This window comes from Pseudoliparis swirei, chromosome 7 (genome assembly GCF_029220125.1).
Source record: "Pseudoliparis swirei isolate HS2019 ecotype Mariana Trench chromosome 7, NWPU_hadal_v1, whole genome shotgun sequence".
Taxonomy (NCBI): Eukaryota; Metazoa; Chordata; class Actinopteri; order Perciformes; family Liparidae; genus Pseudoliparis; species Pseudoliparis swirei.
The window spans coordinates 11061854-11078890 of NC_079394.1; the positions used below are offsets into that span (position 1 = coordinate 11061854).

The 17037-nt window shown below is 41.3% G+C and overlaps 3 protein-coding genes across 3 annotated transcripts; all 3 read right to left on the reverse strand.

The window, feature by feature from the left end:
- Positions 1–1018: 1018 nt before the first annotated feature.
- Positions 1019–2706, reverse strand: LOC130196874 (zinc finger protein OZF-like). Its single transcript, XM_056419263.1, has 2 exons — positions 2458–2706; positions 1019–2363 (listed from the first exon to the last, which is right to left on the reverse strand). Exons 1-2 carry the CDS (start codon positions 2627–2629, stop codon positions 1468–1470), a joined length of 1068 nt encoding a protein of 355 aa, XP_056275238.1. The 5' UTR covers positions 2630–2706; the 3' UTR covers positions 1019–1467.
- Positions 2707–4172: 1466 nt separating this feature from the next.
- LOC130197446 (zinc finger protein 184-like) lies at positions 4173–11905 on the reverse strand. The gene is made up of 9 exons (XM_056420158.1): positions 11734–11905; positions 11271–11633; positions 10571–10744; positions 9533–10211; positions 8130–8140; positions 7277–7438; positions 7059–7174; positions 6114–6279; positions 4173–5510 (listed from the first exon to the last, which is right to left on the reverse strand). The coding sequence occupies exons 1-9, from the start codon at positions 11903–11905 to the stop codon at positions 4603–4605; spliced, it is 2751 nt and encodes a 916-aa protein (XP_056276133.1). The 3' UTR covers positions 4173–4602.
- A 418-nt stretch (positions 11906–12323) lies between these two features.
- Positions 12324–16489, reverse strand: LOC130196867 (zinc finger protein 235-like). Its single transcript, XM_056419257.1, has 3 exons — positions 15926–16489; positions 15126–15791; positions 12324–13795 (listed from the first exon to the last, which is right to left on the reverse strand). The coding sequence occupies exons 1-3, from the start codon at positions 16095–16097 to the stop codon at positions 13113–13115; spliced, it is 1521 nt and encodes a 506-aa protein (XP_056275232.1). The 5' UTR covers positions 16098–16489; the 3' UTR covers positions 12324–13112.
- Positions 16490–17037: the final 548 nt, after the last annotated feature.

Consider the following 17037-nt stretch of genomic DNA (forward strand, 5'->3'; position numbering starts at 1 on the left):
AGTTATTTCACCTAGGTCCTAAAATGGCCTTGTGTAATTAGATACAGTATATTATCATAAATAAAATGTGTGTATGTGCTGAGCTGGAGTCAGTTTGGTAGGATTTGGGTGTAAATAAATTATTTCATTTAAAATATGGAATTTTATTTAAAGATATTCATGTAATTTGCATGCAAAATAGGTCTACTACCCGAACCAGCGGACAAAAAATTCAACCCGCGGCAACACTTCAAAAGTAGCCCAATTCCGCGGGAAAACCACGGACCTGGCAACACTGCTCCCAGGAGAACTATGGAGTCGGCAGGAGGCGCCCTTTCAAGGACCCCTCCCACCGACTCCTTGAAGGCCGGATACTCTGAACTGCTGTGTGGTGCATAAGCACAAACAAGGACAAAGTGTAACCCTTCTCCATGAGCTTGTTTCCAGAGCCAGTGTGGAGCTGAGCCCAACTATATCTCGTTGGTACCACTCCAACACAACCTAAGGCTCTTTCCTCGCTAGCGAGGTGATGTTCCACGTCCATGCTGTCCACCGCCCGGTCTGCGTAGCACCCGACCCCAATGCTCGTTTGTCCCTGCACACGCTTGTCATCACACACTAAAAATACTACTTTTGAAAAATCAACAATGATAAATATGAGGAAGCTACATTTATCAAACTACCAAACGCTATCAAATCATTCTTTAACTTCACATCAAAACACATCTTATGTTAAATTAGGACACTTAAAACAGAACTTTTCTTCACTAAGACCACCATTTTTTCGTTTGATGTGGGCGATCAGTGTTTAGCAGGTCTGTCTTTTAATCAGAGGATCGATAGTTTGATCCCAGCTCACACCCTGCCCTAGTCGATGTGTCCTTGAGCAAGACACTTAACCTTCAATTGTTCCCCGTAGCTGTGTCTACGGTGTATGAATGTAATATGACTTTGGATAAAAGTGTCAGCTAAATATAATGTAATATCATCGCATCCACATCTGCAGCCTTGACGAAAAGAAATGTATTCAACGTGAATCTGGTATTCTCAAATCATCACAAACTCATCTTTAATGTTATAATACACACAAGATTAAATAACAGTAGAACCCCATGTAGCACATCATCAACAATGTGTGTATCATCTCGTCTCCTAAAAGAAAACTTGTATGAAGTTGAGCCAATTTTAAAAGAAAATCAACAAATAAATTGAGGCTCAACATTAGAGTTAACAATGAACTCATATAATACATTCTTGCAACAAAGTTCAAGAAGCCAATAAACACACTTCTCCTTCATTTGGTAAATTATGATGTTTGCAAACAGAAATTCCAGTAATATAGTTCAATAAAGGGATAGAAAGATATGGTCATCTTAACATTATTTAAAACGTGTTACACTGTCAGAGATGTAGCCCGATGGTTTCTCCTGTGGATATTGATCCTCAGGTTTTTTTTTCTTTTTTCTTCAGTGCAGTGATGAGTCAAATTCATTCACAGTGGCATCTGCTCATGTGTACTGAGAGGTCACATTTACGTCTGAACGTTTTCCCACATAAGAGGCATGTAAATGGCTTTTCACCCGTGTGGATTCTCATATGAGATTTCAATATTGATAGCTGAGCGAATCGTTTCCCACATGTTTGGCAAGGATATGGTTTCTCACCCGTATGAATTCGTAAATGGGAATTCAGTGTAGATTTCTGAGTGAATCGTTTACCGCAGATGTTGCAAGAATACGGTTTCTCACCTGTATGAGTTCTCATGTGCATGAGTAAGCATGACTTGTAGATAAAAGCTTTTCCACACTTTTCACATTTTATAGACCTATGTGAATCAGGGATTTCACCTGTGTGTACAATCATATGTTTCATCAAACGTGACTTGGACTGAAACGTTTTGTTACACAAGACACATGGGAAAGCCTTTTTACCCATGTGAGAATTATAGACAATTGACGTTTCAGGTTCATGTACGTTGTTAAAACAATTTCTGCTTTGCTGATGTTGATTCTTTGGTTCTGGCTCCGCATTTCTGGTTGATTCCAAGTGTTCATGCTCGCTTCCTATCTGATCTGGAATCTCAGCTACATGAGAGAAGTAAGAGAGGAGCTGGTGGTCAACTGTTGGTTCTGGTTCACTGTGGTCCCTTTCCTCATGAGTAGGAGTCAACATGAAGGTCTCAGTCTCCTGCTTCAGCTCAAGCTGCTCTCCCTCCTGACTGGTGCAGAGTTCCTCCTGTTCCTCTTTAACCTGTGGAGGCTCTGGGTCCTCTTGGTCCAGACTGGAACTCCTCTGCTGAATACAGAGATGCTGCTGCTCACAAAGAACCTCCTCTTCCTCATCTTCCTCCCCCTTCTTCTCCTCCTCCTGAGAGACATGTTGCTCTGGGGGGGACAGGGGGGAAATGTATCGGATACCACTGTGATGGTAACAGGAAAATGCATATATACGAGCATTTAAATAAATGGCTTTACACACCTGTCCTGTGTAACTTTATTACAGGTTTCCAAACGATGTCCAGCAGTCTGCGCTGACGGTCGACCTCTTCTTCGTACTCAACAATCGCTTTTTCAAAAACTCCAAATATCTCTTCGGCAGCAGCAGTCAGTCGCTCGTTGACAAACTTTCTCATGTTCTTAACTCTAGACATTGTTGGTTAATTTCAAATTCACTGCACTACAACTGAAATAGCATATCATGGATAATAGCATACATCGAAAGAACTGAGAATAGCATCTGTATCGTTCACTTCCCTTCTTCTGCTTCTGCTTCTTCTTCTTCAATGGGGTTCTATCGCATCTGCTCGATTACATTGCTGCCCCCTGCTGGAACTACTCAGTTACTACGCCATCTTTTTTCTTTCTGTGATATTAATCCATTTTATTATCTCAAAAAAGTAATAAATGCGTGCCGCTCCTTTACTTTACCCGTCATGCTCTACAACACGTATTACTGATATTTCTGTCATGCACATTTACCTCATTTCAGTTAACATCACATCTGTGTCTCTATTATTGTCATGCTATTCTGGCAAACCTGATGTAAGGTTAAATAATACATTGATACAATTTTCTTTTAGTGTGGTTAAATTTATACACAAGACTTAAAGTCAATCCATTCCATTTGTATCTGCTTATCAGAGTCACGGTGGCAGCAGGCCCAGCAGGCTGACCCGGACTTCCCGCTCACTCCCAACATTTCGACCGCTTGTATAAATAACTTCTTTCTTTCGGTTAAAACCCAGAGTTCGTGACCATAGGTGAGGGTTTGAAACGTAGACCGCCCGGTAAATTGAGAGCTTTGCCTCTCGGCTCAGCTCCCTCTTCACCAAGATAGTTCGGTGGAGCGCCTATCTTACTGCTGCAGCCGCACCGATCAGCACTCGGGTTCAGATCAGGCAAACCGTTCCTCACAATTCCCAGTGACCCCTCGCAAGGTCTCTCCGTCACGTGAGCGTTAAAAGTCTCCCAGGAGAACTGTGGAGTCGGCAGGAGGCGCCCTTTCAAGGACCCCTCCCATCGACTCCTTGAAGGCCGGATACTCTGAACTGCTGTATGGTGCATAAGCACAAACAAGGACAAAGTGTAACCCTTCTCCATGAGCTTGTTTCCAGAGCCAGTGTGGAGCTGAGCCCAACTATATCTCGTTGGTACCACTCCAACACAACCTAAGGCTCTTTCCTCGCTGGCGAAGTGATGTTCCACGTCCATGCTGTCCACCGCCCAGTCTGCGTAGCACCCGACCCCAATGCTCGTTTGTCCCTGCACACGCTTGTCATCACACACTAAAAACACTACTTTTGAAAAATCAACAATGATTAATATGAGGAAGCTACATTTATCAAACGCTATCAAATCATACTTTAACTTCACCTCCAACTGCAACGACAAAACACTTCTTTCATGTTAAATCAGAACAATCAAACACAACGACTACAATGTTTTCTTTTGATGTGGGCGATCAGTGTTTAGCAGGTCTGTCTTTCAATCAGAGGATCGATAGTTTGATCCCCGCTCACACCCTGCCCTAGTCGATGTGTCCTTGAGCAAGACACTTAACCTTCAATTGTTCCCCGTAGCTGTGTCTACGGTGTATGAATGTAATATGACTTTGGATAAAAGTGTCAGCTAAATATAATGTCATCGCATCCACATCTGCAGCCTTGATTAAAAGAAATGTATTCAACGTGAATCTGGTATTCTCAAATCATCACAAACTCATCTTTAATGTTATAATACACACAAGATTAAATAACAGTAGAACCCCATGTAGCACATCATCAACAATGTGTGTATCATCTCTAGTCTCCTAAAAAAAAAAAACTTGTATGAAGTTGAGCCAATTTTAAAAGAAAATCAACAAATAAATTGAGGCTCAACATTAGAGTTAACAATGAACTCATATAATACATTCTTGCAACAAAGTTCAAGAAGCCAATAAACACACTTCTCCTTCATTTGGTAAATTATGATGTTTGCAAACAGAAATTCCAGTAATATAGTTCAATAAAGGGATAGAAAGATATTGTCATCTTAAAATTATTTAAAACGTGTTACACTGTCAGAGATGTAGCCCGATTGTTTCTCCTGTGGATATTGATCCTCAGGTTGTTGTTTCTTTTCTTCAGCGCAGTGATGAGTCAAATTCATTGACACTGTGGTCTCTGCTCATGTGGACTGAGAGGTCACGCCTAATTCTGAACGTATTACCACATAAGAGGCAAGTAAGTGGCTTTTCACCCGTGTGGAGTGTCATATGAGATTTCAATATTGATAGCCGAGCGAAACCTTTCCCACATGTTTGGCAAGAATATCGTTTCTCACCCGTATGAATTCGTAAATGGGAATTCAGTGAAGATTTCTGACTGAATCTTTTACCGCAGATGTTGCAAGAATACGGTTTCTCACCCGAGTGAGTTCTCATGTGCATGAGTAAGCATGACTTGTAGATAAAAGCTTTTCCACAAATGTCACATTTTATAGACCTTTGTAAACGAGGCCTTTCACCTGTGTGTACTATCATATGTTTCATCAAACGTGACTTGTACTGAAACGTTTTGTAACACAAGACACATTGGACAGTATTTTTACCCGTGTGAGTATTCTCGACAATTGACGTTTCAGGTTCATGTACGTTGTTAAAACAATTTCTGCTTTGCTGATGTTGATTCTTTGGATTTTGCTCTACATTTCTGGTTGATTCTAAGTGTTCATGCTCGCTTCCTATCTGATCTGGGATCTCAGCTACATGAGAGAAGTAAGAGAGGAGCTGGTGGTCAACTGTTGGTTCTGGCTCACTGTGGTCCCTTTCCTCATGAGTAGGAGTCAACATGAAGGCCTCAGTCTCCTGCTTCAGCTCAAGCTGCTCTCCCTCCTGACTGGTGCAGAGTTCCTCCTGTTCCTCTTTAATCTGTGGAGGCTCTGGGTCCTCTTGGTCCAGACTTGAGCTCTTCTGCTGAATACAGAGATGCTGCTGCTCACAAAGAACCTCCTCCACCTCATCGTCGTCCTCCTCCAGAGAGACATGTTGCTCTGGGGGTATAGGGGGGAAATAAATAAGATATTACTGTGATGTAACGGGAACATTAATGTGTGGTGTTACGGTACGAGGGCTGCTTTATTAACAGTTATAATATTGGGAAAGGGGGCAGCTGTAGCTCAGTGGGGTAAGGGGGTCGTCCTGCAACCCCAAGGTTGTGGGTTCGATCCCCGCTCTCCCCATTAGTTGCAAGTCGAAGTGTCCTTGAGCAAGGCACTGAACCCCCAGTTGCTTCCCGGGCGCATCACTGCAGCCCACTGCTCCTTAATAACTAAGGATGGGTTAAATGCAGAGAACTAATTTCCCCTTGGGGATTAATAAAGTATTTTTTAAAAAAGAATTTTTACAAAATGAATATCATCGTTTCATTTGACCCGACTTAATTAAAAACAGTGCAGTAGTATGACTTCATAGGTTATATAATATTATTTCATATAATGTCCAAAATGATGTTGTTTTTGACTTGTTATATCAAATTGGACAATTTATTGATTAGAAATGGGTCTATCGTACCATCACACCACGACGCGGCGGCTCACATGACCGCAGTAGGAACATGCAGACATGGGAGCATTTAAACAAATAGCTTTACACACCTGTCCTTTGTAACTTTAGTTCAGGTTTCCAAACGATGTCCAGCAGTCTGCGCTGGCGGTCGATCTCTTCTTCGTACTCAACAATCGCTTTTTCAAAAACTCCGAATATTTCCTCGGCAGCAGCAGTCAGTCGCTCGTTGACAAACTTTCTCATGTTCTCAACTCTAGACATTGTTGGTTAATTTCACTACAACTGAAATAACATGTCTCAGATAATACCACACATCTCCAAAAATCTGAGAATAGCAGCTTTATTGTTTACTTCCTATTTTTCTTCTTCTTCTTCTTAAATGGGTTGTTATTGCTCTGCTTTATTCTATTGCTGCCCCCTGCTGGAACTAATCCGTCACTACGCCATATTTGTTCTCTCTACGTTATATTTATCCATTTTATTAACCAGTGCGTCTCAAAAAAGTCAACCATCCGTGTCGCTCTTCTACCTTCCCCTTCATTAGCCACAACACGTATTAATATTTTTGTCAATCCAATTTTCCTCATTTTAGTTAACATCACATCTATTTATCTATCATTTTCATGGTATTGTGGCAAACATGATGTACAGTTTACCCACTCCTTTAACCTTTGACAATCTAGGACAATGTTTGTAATCACTTTTTTATGGATAAAACTTATTCTGTTTACCTTTTTTAGTGTAATTAACGAGTATGCATTCGTAAGCTTGACTGTTAGATGAAAGATTTTCCACATGTGTCACATTTTAAAGACCTATATGAATGAGGCCTTTCACCTCTGCTTTCAGTCTGATCTGGGCGTTCAACTACATGAGATATGCAAGAGAGGAGCTGGTGGTCAACTGTTGGTTCTGGTTCACTGTGGTCCGTCTCCTCATGAGTAGGAGTCAACATGAAGGTCTCAGTCTCCTGCTTTCAGCTCAAGCTGCTCTCCCTCCTGACCGGTGCAGAGTTCCTCCTGTTCCTCTTTAACCTGTGGAGGTGCTGGGTCCTCTTGGTCCAGACTGGGGCTCCTCTCCTCGACACAGAGCTGCTGCTCCTCTTCCTCTTTTCCCTCCTCCTCCTTACATACATGTTGCTGTGAGAGTTCTGGAGGGACAGAAAATAAAGGAAACAAAATACGACTGTTAAAGAAGATGTATGACATGCAGACATATATAAATATATAATTTTAAAAGTGGCTTTACACACCTGTCCTGTGTAACTTTATTACAGGTTTCCAAACGATGTCCAGCAGTCTGCGCTGACGGTCGACCTCTTCTTCGTACTCAACAATAGCTTTTTCAAAAACTCTGAATAACTCTTCGGCAGCAGCAGTCAGTCGCTCGTTGACAAAGTTTCTCATGTTCTCAACTGTAGACATTGTGAGTTAATTAATTAAAGCTGCACTACAACTTAAATATATTATCTCAGATAATACCGTACATCAATAGAGCTGAGAATAGCCGCTGTATTATTTATTTTATTTTCTTCTTCATTTTATTCACAGCGGTTTTAAGGCATCTGCTGTATTTCATTGCTGCCCCCTGCTGGAACTAATCCGTTACTACGCCATTCTTTTTTATTTCTATAATATATTTTATGAATCTGTTTTATTAACCATTGCGTCTCAAAAAAGTAAAACATCCGTGTCGCTGTTCTACCTTCTCCTTCATGCTCCACAAAACGTATTACTGATATTTATGTCAATCCCATTTTCCTCATTTTAGTTATTATCACATCTCCTTCCCGCCAAATTATATCTGGGACTGTCTGGGACAGATAATCACAGAGCATGACAAATCTATTTTTGTATCCTGTTCATGGTATTGTGCCATACCTGATGCAAGGTTTATTAATCAATTGATACAATTTTCTTCTAGTGTGGTTCAAAGTATACACACAACGTAATGTATTGGTATTTATCTTAAAAGTCCACTATGGAAAAAAGCAACTGTGAGGAGGACACTGAAATGGCTCAATGGGAAAGTAGTAGTACTCCTTCAATATACTCCAATAATATTGACGTTTTTTCTGGGAGGCTTTATGTCCTCCTTCTGCCAACCTCTGAAGCACCTGGGGGACACGTGTTAGACTCAGTTTCCGTCCTCTCTATGTGAAAGCGAAAATAATTTAGAGAGTTTTCAGCCAATGAAATACTGAAGAACGCCGAGCACCAATCCTGTATCGACATTCCACTAAAATATGGACATAATATATTTTTTCTCACAATCTGAATAACCTTAAACATGTGCATTCAAACCAAGTAAAATGCATTTACTGAATTTGGCTTTCAGTTCTCCTGAACCAATCAACTATTATCACACAGACAACAATTCCTACGAGCAGTACAATTATAAAACACACAGCGACATTAATGTTACTGATTTCACACAAACATGCCATCAAATAAAAGTGTTGATAAAGCATGGTGTAAAAACACTCAACATGTCATTCCTTTTGATCATTAGCTGCACACATATCAGTTCCCCTGTACAAAATGCCTCTTATTTAACACCACTGCCGTTGAATACACAATGCTGGCACCAGTAACTGTGACATTGACTTACAATTGTAAGAACAATGCACCCATTATGCAACAAGCACATGTCAAAGATGTGAGAGAATTTGTCACAGATGTATTGTTTCTGACAAAAATGAGTAAAAAAAGTCATTCATTCAACAAAACTTTATGGCATTTTTGAAAATCTTCTACTTCACCACAATAATTTATTGTGACCTCTTTTCATTTGGAAATCATCCAACAGAAAGCATGGATGTAGCTCTTATGGTGTATTTCACTAAGTTAGGGACACAGATTCATCTTCTCTGTGGTTTCTCTAGTTCACGCTGATGCTCACGTGTGTTTCCAAGTATGTGACCTCAGTAAAACATTTCTTAAAGTGCTGCAATTATGTGAGTCCTCACTTCTGTGAGTTTGATCATCAATCACGAGATTTGAATTGTCTCCCACACGTTGAGCGCAGAGCTTGCAGACGTGTGGCCTCTCTGTGGACCAACCGGCCATGAGGCCGATACCCGCTGCTCAGCAATCGTTTCCATGTTTTGTAAGAATACAGCTTCAAGTGCTCACCTGTATGGACTCTTATATATTCTTCTATGCTGATGTCTCACTGAATCTTTTCTCCCACGTGTTTCAAGAATGTGGCTTCTCAGATGTGTCGAAATTGAGAAGCTACATTTTAAAGCTTTTCCACAAGTGTCACATTAGAGAAAAAAACATTCTAACTGCGCCAGTGATTTCTTTAATCTTGAACAAGTAACCATCGTTTATATTGTTACTGTGACTTCTGATTTTCTCATGTTTTTTTTGTGATTGCCTCCTTTCAGATCCCAGCTCATTTGTAGCTGGTTCACATACTAATAGTTTAACAAGGCCTCCTATCCATTAAGCATCTCTGTATGTCAATGCCCCCCCCCCCGTGCTGCTCCCGCCTACTTGTCTACTTTCCAGGGTTCATCTTGAACGGATCCAACGGCTCGTCCGCTGCATGGATTCTCATGTGGGCCTTCAATCGTGATGGCCAACAGAATCTTTTTCCACATACGTTGCAAGAATACAGCCTTTCAGCCTTGTGGGTCATCATGTGAGCTCTTAATCTACAATCAAGTCTGAAAGCTTTTCCGCATGTTTGGCATAAATACGGCTTCTCACCTGTGTGGATTGTCTTATGATCAGTCAGCGATGAAAGCCGACTGAATCTTTTCCCACACGTGTCGCAAGTAAACAGCTTTTCCCCCGTGTGTATTAACAGGTGTCTCTGCAAAAAGGACTGATACTGAAAAGCCTTCCCACACATGACACATTTTACTTTTTTTTTATCCGTGTGAGTATTGCTGTCAATCTTTGAAATGCTCGGGTTGGACTGACTCTTAGTGGGTCTGTTCCTCTGGCAAAGTATTTCCTCACAATTAGGAGTCAACATGAAGGTCTCAGTCTCCTGCTTCAGCTCAAGCTGCTCTTCCTCCTGACTGGTGCAGAGTTCCTCCTGTTCCTCTTTAATCTGTGGAGGCTCTGGGTCCTCTTGGTCCAGACTTGAGCTCTTCTGCTGATTACAGAGATGCTGCTGCTCACAGAGAACCTCCTCCACCTCATCGTCGTCCTCCTCCAGAGAGACATGTTGCTCTGGGGGTACAGGGGGGAAATAAATAAGATATTACTGTGATGTAACGGGAACATTATTTTGTGGTGTTACGGTACAAGGGCTGCTTTATTAACAGTTATAATATTGGGAAACTATGAATATCATCGTTTCATTTGACCCGACTTAATTAAAAACAGTGCAGTAATATGACTTCATAGGTTATATAATATTATTTCATATAATGTCCAAAATGATGTTGTTTTTGACTTGTTATATCAAATTGGACAATTTATTGATTAGAAATGGGTCTATCGTACCATCACACCACGACGCGGCGGCTCACATGACCGCAGTAGGAACATGCAGACATGGGAGCATTTAAACAAATAGCTTTACACACCTGTCCTTTGTAACTTTAGTTCAGGTTTCCAAACGATGTCCAGCAGTCTGCGCTGGCGGTCGATCTCTTCTTCGTACTCAACAATCGCTTTTTCAAAAACTCCGAATATTTCCTCGGCAGCAGCAGTCAGTCGCTCGTTGACAAACTTTCTCATGTTCTCAACTCTAGACATTGTTGGTTAATTTCACTACAACTGAAATAACATGTCTCAGATAATACCACACATCTCCAAAAATCTGAGAATAGCAGCTTTATTGTTTACTTCCTATTTTTCTTCTTCTTCTTCTTCTTAAATGGGTTGTTATTGCTCTGCTTTATTCTATTGCTGCCCCCTGCTGGAACTAATCCGTCACTACGCCATATTTGTTCTCTCTACGTTATATTTATCCATTTTATTAACCAGTGCGTCTCAAAAAAGTCAACCATCCGTGTCGCTCTTCTACCTTCCCCTTCATTATCCACAACACGTATTAATATTTTTGTCAATCCAATTTTCCTCATTTTAGTTAACATCACATCTATTTATCTCCCCTTTTCATGGTATTGTGGCAAACATGATGTACAGTTTACCCACTCCTTTAACCTTTGACAATCTAGGACAATGTTTGTAATCACTTTTTTCTGTATAAAACTTATTCTGTTTACCTTTTTTAGTGTAATTAACGAGTATGCATTCGTAAGCTTGACTGTTAGATGAAAGATTTTCCACATGTGTCACATTTTAAAGACCTATATGAATGAGGCCTTTCACCTCTGCTTTCAGTCTGATCTGGGCTTTCAACGACATGAGATATGCAAGAGAGGAGCTGGTGGTCAACTGTTGGTTCTGGTTCACTGTGGTCCGTCTCCTCATGAGTAGGAGTCAACATGAAGGTCTCAGTCTCCTGCTTCAGCTCAAGCTGCTCTCCCTCCTGACCGGTGCAGAGTTCCTCCTGTTCCTCTTTAACCTGTGGAGGCGCTGGGTCCTCTTGGTCCAGACTGGGGCTCCTCTCCTCGACACAGAGCTGCTGCTCCTCTTCCTCTTTTCCCTCCTCCTCCTTACATACATGTTGCTGTGGGAGTTCTGGAGGGACAGAAAATAAAGGAAACAAAATACGACTGTTAAAGAAGATGTATGACATGCAGACATATAAATATATAATTTAAAAAGTGGCTTTACACACCTGTCCTGTGTAACTTTATTACAGGTTTCCAAACGATGTCCAGCAGTCTGCGCTGACGGTCGACCTCTTCTTCGTACTCAACAATAGCTTTTTCAAAAACTCTGAATATCTCTTCGGCAGCAGCAGTTAGTCGCTCGTTGACAAAGTTTCTCATGTTCTCAACTGTAGACATTGTGAGTTAATTAATTAAAGCTGCACTACAACTTAAATATATTATCTCAGATAATACCGTACATCAATAGAGCTGAGAATAGCCGCTGTATTATTTATTTTATTTTCTTCTTCATTTTATTCACAGCGGTTTTAAGGCATCTGCTGTATTTCATTGCTGCCCCCTGCTGGAACTAATCCGTTACTACTCAACATGTCATTCCTTTTGATCATTAGCTGCACACATATCAGTTCCCCTGTACAAAATGCCTCTTATTTAACACCACTGCCGTTGAATACGCAATGCTGGCACCAGTAACTGTGACATTGACTTACAATTGTAAGAACAATGCACCCATTATGCAACAAGCACATGTCAAAGATGTGAGAGAATTTGTCACAGATGTATTGTTTCTGACAAAAATGAGTAAAAAAAGTCATTCGTTCAACAAAACTTTATGGCATTTTTGAAAATCTTCTACTTCACCACAATAATTTATTGTGACCTCTTTTCATTTGGAAATCATCCAACAGAAAGCATGGATGTAGCTCTTATGGTGTATTTCACTAAGTTAGGGACACAGATTCATCTTCTCTGTGGTTTCTCTAGTTCACGCTGATGCTCACGTGTGTTTCCAAGTATGTGACCTCAGTAAAACATTTCTTAAAGTGCTGCAATTATGTGGGTCCTCACTTCTGTGAGTTTGATCATGAATCACGAGATTTGAATTGTCTCCCACACGTTGAGCGCAGAGCTTGCAGACGTGTGGCCTCTCTGTGGACCAACCGGCCATGAGGCCGATACCCGCTGCTCAGCAATCGTTTCCATGTTTTGCAAGAATACAGCTTCAAGTGCTCACCTGTATGGACTCTTATATATTCTTCTATGCTGATGTCTCACTGAATCTTTTCTCCCACGTGTTTCAAGAATGTGGCTTCTCAGATGTGTCGAAATTGAGAAGCTACATTTTAAAGCTTTTCCACAAGTGTCACATTAGAGAAAAAAACATTCTAACTGCGCCAGTGATTTCTTTAATCTTGAACAAGTAACCATCGTTTATATTGTTACTGTGACTTCTGATTTTCTCATGTTTTTTTTGTGATTGCCTCCTTTCAGATCCCAGCTCATTTGTAGCTGGTTCACATACTAATAGTTTAACAAGGCCTCCTATCCAGTAAGCGTCTCTGTATGTCAACGCCCCCCCCCCGTGCTGCTCCCGCCTACTTGTCTACTTTCCAGGGTTCATCTTGAACAGACCCAACGGCTCGTCCGCTGCATGGATTCTCATGTGGGCCTTCAATCGTGATGGCCAACAGAATCTTTTTCCACATACGTTGCAAGAATACAGCCTTTCACCCTTGTGGGTCATCATGTGAGCTCTTAAGATACAATCAAGTCTGAAAGCTTTTCCACATGTTTTGCATAAATACGGCTTCTCACCTGTGTGGATTGTCTTATGATCAGTCAGCGATGAAAGCCGACTGAATCTTTTCCCACACGTGTCGCAAGTAAACAGCTTTTCCCCCGTGTGTATTAACAGGTGTCTCTGCAAAAAGGACTGATACTGAAAAGCCTTCCCACACATGACACATTTTACTTTTTTTTTATCCGTGTGAGTATTGCTGTCAATCTTTGAGATGCTCGGGTTGGACTGACTCTTCGTGGGTCTGTTCCTCTGGCAAAGTATTTCCTCACAATTAGGAGTCAACATGAAGGTCTCAGTCTCCTGCTTCAGCTCAAGCTGCTCTTCCTCCTGACTGGTGCAGAGTTCCTCCTGTTCCTCTTTAATCTGTGGAGGCTCTGGGTCCTCTTGGTCCAGACTGGGGCTCCTCTCCTCAATAGAGAGCTGCTGGTCACAGAGAGCCTCCTCCTCCTCCATCATCTCCTTACAGACATGTTGCTGTCTGAGCTCTGGAGGGACAGAGAACAACAATAAATAAGACAGAGATATACAAACATTAAACAATTTGTATCCTTCACAACACGAGTCATAAACACCATTATATGTGTACACGCCTATCCTGCGGGACTTTATTTCAGGTTTACAAACAATGTTCAGCATCTTCCCTGTACTCAAAGATACTCCAAATATCTCAACTGACAACATTGTTTATTAAATACAAGTGAACAAATTATCTGCGCCACCAGCTCAATGACGTCCCTTAATAACTAATTTACCGTGTGGCGTTCACGGCCCTGACGCTTGGGTCATTTACTTCCGCTGGATGTCACAAGGCATCAGATCAAATTAGAGAACTATAGGACTTGTTTTGTGATATTAATCAGCAGAATAATTATAGCTGTTGAGGTAATGTAGTTGACTTTAAGGTACATATCAAATGTATTCAAGTATTTAAAAGCAACACGTAACAATTCATTTCCTTGGTTTTGGCTGCGTGTTTATTATTGATGCTGAGTTTCCATGGTTGCCTCTGTTTCATGTTGAAAGAGCTGGTTGTTATTGTTAAATGTTACATAATAACATAGCACAGGGTTCTGCAATGTGTGTCACCTTAGAAAGCGCATATCATGTCAAACCGATCACAAACTACATGACAACATGGAATAAACATCTTTGCGTCAGACAACAAAAACAACACCAACTGCAAGGCAGGATTAAAACAAAAGTGACCCAACAGCACTTGAGGGTTTATTTAGCAATGAGTCAATTGTATTGAAACGCTGCATTCTTGTGGCTCCTCACTTACATGGCGGTTAAAAAAAAGAAAACTAGGTCTGTTTGCAGTCTTTCATGCCTCGCCAACTCAAACACGCTGCAGACTCTCCCCCCAAAAGGTGTTGTGATGAGGTCTTCTCACCAGTGTGAGCTCTTATGTGGACCAAAAAGCCTCTATCAAATCTGAAATCCTCTCCACATATTTTGTGAGAATATGGCTTCTCCCCCCGTATGAATTCTCGTGCAGGTCTTCAATCGTGAGACCCGACTGAATCATTTCTCATATGCGTTCCAAGAATGCATCTTTCCCTCCCGTGTGAGTTTTCATGTGGCGTACCAAGATACAACCAAGTCTGAATTCTCTCCCACATATTGTTCAAGAATACGGCTTCTCTCCTGTGTGGATGCTTAGGTGAACGCTCAATGAGGATTTCTGACTGAACGTTTTCCCACAGGTGTTGCAAGTATAGGACTTGCCATCCGAGTGAGATTTCATGTGCGGTGCTAGGCTGCTACTCCATTTAAAACGTTTCCCACATCTTTCGCAAGAATATGGCTTCTCACCTGTGTGTATTCTCTTATGATCAGTCAATGAGGATGCCCGATTGAATCTTTTCCCACACGTGTGGCAAGAAAACGGCTTTTCACCCGTGTGCATTAACAGGTGTCTCTGCATTTGGGACTTAAACTGAAAAGTCTTCTCACACGTGTCACATTGAAAAAACATTTTATCCGTGGGTGTATTGCTGTCAATCATTGACATGGTTGGGTTGGACTGTCTCTTAGTGGGTCCCTTCCGTTGGAAAAGTTTTTTCTTTCCTTTGGGCGTTGCATATTTAGTTGATCCGGAGTCTCCGTTCCTGCCTCGTTTGTGATCTTGGCTTTCAGCTTCATGAGTGTTGTGTGAGAGGAGCTCGTGGTCACTTTTTGGTGCCGATACCACATAGCTTATAACTGGTAAATTGACTGCGTCATCGGGATTGAAGATCAGAGTCATATCTTCACTGTGGTCCGTTTCCTCATGAGTAGGAGTCACCATGAAGGTCTCAGTCTCCTGCTTCAGCTCAAGATGATCTCCCTCCTGACTGGTGCAGAGTTCCTCCTGTTCCTCTTTAATCTGTGGAGGCTCTGGGTCCTCTTGGTCCAGACTGGAGCTCCTCTGCTGAATACAGAGATGCTGCTGCTCACAGAGAACCTCCTCTTCCTCTTCCTCCTTATAGACATGTTGCTCTGGAGGGACAAATAGAAAAGAGTAAGGAGTACTATTGTAATGGTAAGGTAAACAAACGTGAGAAAAAAACGAATGGGATTATATATAAATCGAATTACAATTTGTGTGTTATTAAAATACATATTTTACCAACCTGTCCTGTGTAACTTCATTGCAGGTTTCCAACCGTTATCCAGCAGTTTGCGCTGACGGTCGATTTCTTCCTGGTACTCGACGATAGTTTTGACAAAAACTCCGAATATTTCTTCAGCTGCAGCAGTCAGCCGCTCGTTGACAAACTCTCTCATGTTCTCAACCGAAGACATTGTTGCTTAGTTACAAATTGCTGTACTACAACTGAAATAGCATATCATGGATAATAGCATACATCGAAAAAGCTGAGAATAGCATCTGTATCGTTCACTTCGCTTCTTCTGCTTCTTCTTCTACTTCTTCAATGGGGTTCTATCGCATCTGCTCGATTCCATTGCTGCCCCCTGCTGGAACTAGTCAGTTACTACGCCATCTTTTTTCTTTCTGTTATATTAATCCATTTTATTATCTCAAAATTATTTTATGCTATTCTGGCAAACCTGATTTAAGGTTTAATAATACATTGATACAATTTTCTACAACGACGAAGGGCAATATCGTCCACAGCTGACGCTAACTTAATACGTTTCGCTAGGGTTAATGCTACAAGCTCTTATTTTGACTACTTCCGCTGGATGTTACACAATTATGTTCCGACGGTGAACGTTTGTTACCCTCCGCTTTACCCCTTCATAACAAATGTTAGGAAATATACGGCAATTAATTATTATAATACACACACGCAGGCACGTGCACAGACATTTTGGGGGACAGGTGCTCAAACCAAAAAAAGGGCACCCAATGCCAAAAAGAAATTCTGCCAGAATTGAAGCATAAGCAGCATTACACCGATGATGCTGTCCTCCACCTGCGTTTCCTCTGGCAGCATCAGACCACTAGCTTACATTTTCTTTATGAATAAAGATGAATTATTAAATAGCAACAACAGTACAAGCATTCTGATTGGCAAATAGGTCGTCATGCCAGCCACGTATCGCCCTCCTCGCCGGTCTGATACATATCCGTATTGCCCTCTTACGTCATTTTCGAAACAATAGCCAATCAGAAAAAAAACGTATCTGTTGTATCTGGGTAAGATTTAATCCAGCAACCAATAAAGCAAAAAATAAAGCATCCTGGAATTGCGCGCGACTGATATCCGAAAGTTTCGTT